Here is a 5000-nt window from a genome sequence, read left to right on the forward strand (position 1 = left end):
GGCTCTATCTCTTCTAGTTTCCCAGATAATTGGACTTTTATGTTTTTACTCAAAAAATCGATTTTTGGTCAGAAATTTAAGTGATCACAGATTTTCACTGTTTGGCTCTATCTCTTCTAGTTTCCCAGATAATTGGACTTTTATGTTTTACTCAAAAAAATCGATTTTTGGTCAGAAATTTAAGTGATCACAGATTTTCACTGGTTTGGCTCTATCTCTTCTAGTTTCCCAGATAATTGGACTTTTATGTTTTACTCAAAAAATCGATTTTTGGTCAGAATTTAAGTGATCACAGATTTTCACTGGTTTGGCTCTATCTCTTCTAGTTTCCCAGATAATTGGACTTTTAGACTCTTATTTAGATAATTGGACTTTTATGTTTTTACTCAAAAAATCGATTTTTGGTGAGAAATTTAAGTGATCAAGATTTTCACTGTTTGGCTCTATCTCTTCTAGTTTCCCAGATAATTGGACTTTTATGTTTTTACTCAAAAAAATCGATTTTGAAGTGAGAAATTTAAGTGATCACAGATTTTCACTGATTTGGCTCTATCTCTTCTAGTTTCCCAGATAATTGGACTTTTATGTTTTTACTCAAAAAAATCGATTTTAAGTGAGAAATTTAAGTGATCACAGATTTTCACTGGTTTAGCTTTATCTCTTCTAGTTTCCCAGATAATGGACTTTTATGTTTTTACTCAAAAAAATCGATTTTTGGTCAGAAATTTAAGTGATCACAGATTTTCACTGATTTGGCTCTATCTCTTCTAGTTTCCCAGATAATTGAACTTTTATGTTTTTACTCAAAAAATCGATTTTTGGTCAGAAATTTAAGTGATCACAGATTTTCACTGATTTGGCTCTATCTCTTCTAGTTTCCCAGATAATTGGACTTTTATGTTTTACTCAAAAAAATCGATTTTTGGTCAGAAATTTAAGTGATCACAGATTTTCACTGTTTTGGCTATATCTCTTCTAGTTTCCCAGATAATTGGACTTTTATGTTTTTACTCAAAAAATCGATTTTAAGTGAGAAATTTAAGTGATCACAGATTTTCACTGATTTGGCTCTATCTCTTCTAGTTTCCCAGATAATTGGACTTTTATGTTTTCACTCAAAAAATCGATTTTTGGTCAGAAATTTAAGTGATCACAGATTTTCACTGGTTTGGCTCTATCTCTTCTAGTTTCCCAGATAATTGGACTTTTATGTTTTTACTCAAAAAAATCGATTTTTGGTCAGAAATTTAAGTGATTTTCACTGGTTTGGCTCTATCTCTTCTAGTTTCCCAGATAATTGGACTTTTATGTTTTTACTCAAAAAATCGATTTTTGGTCAGAAATTTAAGTGATCACAGATTTTCACTGATTTGGCTCTATCTCTTCTAGTTTCCCAGATAATTGGACTTTTATGTTTTTACTCAAAAAAAATCGATTTTTAGTCAGAAATTTAAGTGATCACAGATTTTCACTGTTTTGGCTATATCTCTTCTAGTTTCCCAGATAATTGGACTTTTATGTTTTTACTCAAAAAAAAATCGATTTTAAGTGAGAAATTTAAGTGATCACAGATTTTCACTGATTTGGCTCTATCTCTTCTAGTTTCCCAGAGAAATTTAAGTGATCACAGATTTTCACTGATTTGGCTCTATCTCTTCTAGTTTCCCAGATAATTGGACTTTTATGTTTTCACTCAAAAAATCGATTTTTGGTCAGAAATTTAAGTGATCACAGATTTTCACTGATTTGGCTCTATCTCTTCTAGTTTCCCAGATAATTGGACTTTTATGTTTTTACTCAAAAAAAATCGATTTTTGGTCAGAAATTTAAGTGATCACAGATTTTCACTGTTTTGGCTATATCTCTTCTAGTTTCCCAGATAATGGACTTTTATGTTTTTACTCAAAAAATCGATTTTTGGTCAGAAATTTAAGTGATCACAGATTTTCACTGATTTGGCTCTATCTCTTCTAGTTTCCCAGATAATTGGACTTTTATGTTTTCACTCAAAAAATCGATTTTTGGTCAGAAATTTAAGTGATCACAGATTTTCACTGGTTTGGCTCTATCTCTTCTAGTTTCCCAGATAATTGGACTTTTATGTTTTTACTCAAAAAAATCGATTTTTGGTCAGAAATTTAAGTGATCACAGATTTTCACTGGTTTGGCTCTATCTCTTCTAGTTTCCCAGATAATTGGACTTTTATGTTTTTACTCAAAAAATCGATTTTTGGTCAGAAATTTAAGTGATCACAGATTTTCACTGATTTGGCTCTATCTCTTCTAGTTTCCCAGATAATTGGACTTTTTTGTTTTTACTTAAAAAAATCGATTTTAAGTGAGAAATTTAAGTGATCACAGATTTTCACTGATTTGGCTCTATCTCTTCTAGTTTCCCAGATAATTGGACTTTTATGTTTTCACTCAAAAAATCGATTTTTGGTCAGAAATTTAAGTGATCACAGATTTTCACTGGTTTGGCTCTATCTCTTCTAGTTTCCCAGATAATTGGACTTTTATGTTTTTACTCAAAAAAAATCGATTTTTGGTCAGAAATTTAAGTGATCACAGATTTTCACTGATTTGGCTCTATCTCTTCTAGTTTCCCAGATAATCGGACTTTTATGTTGTTACTCAAAAAAATCGATTTTAAGTGAGAAATTTAAGTGATCACAGATTTTCACTGTTTTTGCTATATCTCTTCTAGTTTCCCAGATAATTGGACTTTTATGTTTTCACTCAAAAAAATCGATTTTTGGTCAGAAATTTAAGTGATCACAGATTTTCACTGATTTGGCTCTATCTCTTCTAGTTTCCCAGATAATTGGACTTTTATGTTTTTACTCAAAAAAATCGATTTTAAGTGTGAAATTCTAGTAATCACAAATTTTCACTGGTTTGGCTCTATCTCTTTTAGCTTCCCAGATAATTGGACTTTTATGTTTTCACTCAAAAAAATAGATTTTTGGTCAGAAATTTAAGTGATCACAGATTTTCACTGGTTTGGCTCTATCTCTTCTAGTTTCCCAGATAATTGGACTTTTATGTTTTCACTCAAAACAACGATATTTGGTTAGAAATTTAAGTGATCACAGATTTTCACTCTAGATTTTCACTTCTAGTTTCCCAGATAATTGGACTTTTATGTTTTCACACAAAAAATCGATTTTTGGTCAGAAATTTAAGTGATCACAGATTTTCACTGTTTTGGCTTTATCTCTTCTAGTTTCCCAGATAATTGGATTTTTATGTTTTCAATCAAAAAATCGATTTTTAGTGAGAAATTTAAGTGATCACAGATGTTCACTGTTTTGGCTCTATCTCTTCTAGTTTCCCAGATAATTGGACTTTTATGTTTTCACTCAAAAAATCGATTTTTGGTGAGAAATTTAAGTGATCACAGATGTTCACTGTTTTGGCTCTATCTCTTCTAGTTTCCCAGATAATTGGAATTTTTTGTTTTTACTCAAAACATCGATTTTTGTAATTTTGCTTAATTTAAAAGCACAAAATTTTCTTTTAAACTTAAAATAATACAACATGGCAATCAAATTAATTAAATTAATTTCGAATTTGATAACAGTTTAAAAATTCAATTACACAAAACTCTCCAATTTTATAAAAATGTTAAATGAAAGCAGTGAAATGAGTGAACAAAATAAAAATAATCATAATAAAGCTTCTTCATCAACAAACGATACTTTCCAAAATAATCTAAAAACTATCAAACCTTCATATCTCAAACTAACCTATCTAGATTATCTACGACAACAATATGCCAAGAAATTTCTCAAGACAACGCATACCGATTATTTAAAAGCAGAATTTTTTAAAGGATATGATAAGTGGAATTCTTTGGAAAATATACATGAAATTAGAACGATCAACTACCAGGAAAACAAGATTGATGAACACATAATAACGGAAAAAGCGTCTGATCAAGCTTCCAATAAACCATTAAAGAAAACAAATATTTTTAAAGATTTATTTAGATTGAAAACAAAGCAACCTCCAAACGAAGAAGTAGATGGTTTTGTTTGGGTGGAAGATCCTCAAGATTTAAGGAAAAATAGTTTACGTTGGAAATTAAGAAAATATTTTCTACAAGATCCTGAATTAGACAAAGCCAAGCACAAAGATGGTGAGGATTATATGTTTGAGGATTTTGTGTTGGTAGAACCAGATTTAACAAAAGATTTAAAACAAGATAATAAATTAAAAAATGGTTTAATAGATTTTACTGCGGGATCATTAGGTAATTAGGAGTAAATTTAAGAATTAAATTATAGTTTTTAAGTGTTTCATAATTTTAAGCTGGTATTGCCCAAGTTTATGTCTCTCAGCCCTTGGACACGGTTAAGGTGAAGCAACAAACTTTCCCCAAACTTTATAAAACAATGTTTAAATGTTTTCTACACACCTATCGCAAAGATGGCATATTTCGGGGTCTTTACGCCGGCACATTACCAGCTGTGATCTCTAGTGTGGCTGAAAATTCGGTATTATTTGCCGCCTATGGCGCTTGCCAAAAGGTTGTGGCTTTTGTTATGGATATTGAAGATGTTATTGAATTGTCAGCACTGGGTAATGCGTGTGCAGGTTTTCTAGCAGCCTTCTTTTCTACGTTCACTTTGTGTCCCACGGAATTGATTAAATGTAAATTACAGGCGGTTCATGAGGTGGGAAATTACTAAACTTTTGCAATGATAAAATAAACGATTTTAAACGTTAATTCCAGATGAAACATTATGTGACAAAAGGCAGCAAGGCGACACCTATAACGACCTTTAAATTAACACAAGATATATTCTTAACCGAAGGTAAATTTACGAAGTTATATTCGGTTGCGTTGGTCTTTTATGTTATGTCGTTCCGAAATTGAGTTATTAGTATCATACCCTCCAGCATATGTTCCTTACTTAAGAAGCAGCTGGGTAATGCTATATATCATTTACCAAGTTATTATATTTTAGGGGTTTCCGGTTTTTATCGTGGTCTAA

At 30.9% G+C, this 5000-nt stretch overlaps 1 protein-coding gene across 1 annotated transcript in view; it reads left to right on the plus strand.

The window, feature by feature from the left end:
• Positions 1 to 3657: 3657 nt before the first annotated feature.
• Positions 3658 to 5000, plus strand: part of LOC119615467 (mitochondrial ornithine transporter 1-like) — a 1768-nt gene continuing 425 nt past the window's right edge. The window contains exons 1-4 of the mRNA XM_037971473.1: positions 3658 to 4255; positions 4315 to 4679; positions 4739 to 4820; positions 4974 to 5000. The exon at positions 4974 to 5000 is cut by the window's right edge and continues 79 nt beyond it. Of these exons, the coding sequence (XP_037827401.1) occupies positions 4153 to 4255; positions 4315 to 4679; positions 4739 to 4820; positions 4974 to 5000 (577 nt within the window). The 5' untranslated portion in view covers positions 3658 to 4152. The remainder of the gene's footprint in view (positions 4256 to 4314; positions 4680 to 4738; positions 4821 to 4973) is intronic.

Source organism: Lucilia sericata, unplaced genomic scaffold (genome assembly GCF_015586225.1).
Source record: "Lucilia sericata isolate MDLA Ls3-8-SP2 unplaced genomic scaffold, ASM1558622v1 Contig005275F_arrow, whole genome shotgun sequence".
NCBI lineage: Eukaryota > Metazoa > Arthropoda > Insecta > Diptera > Calliphoridae > Lucilia > Lucilia sericata.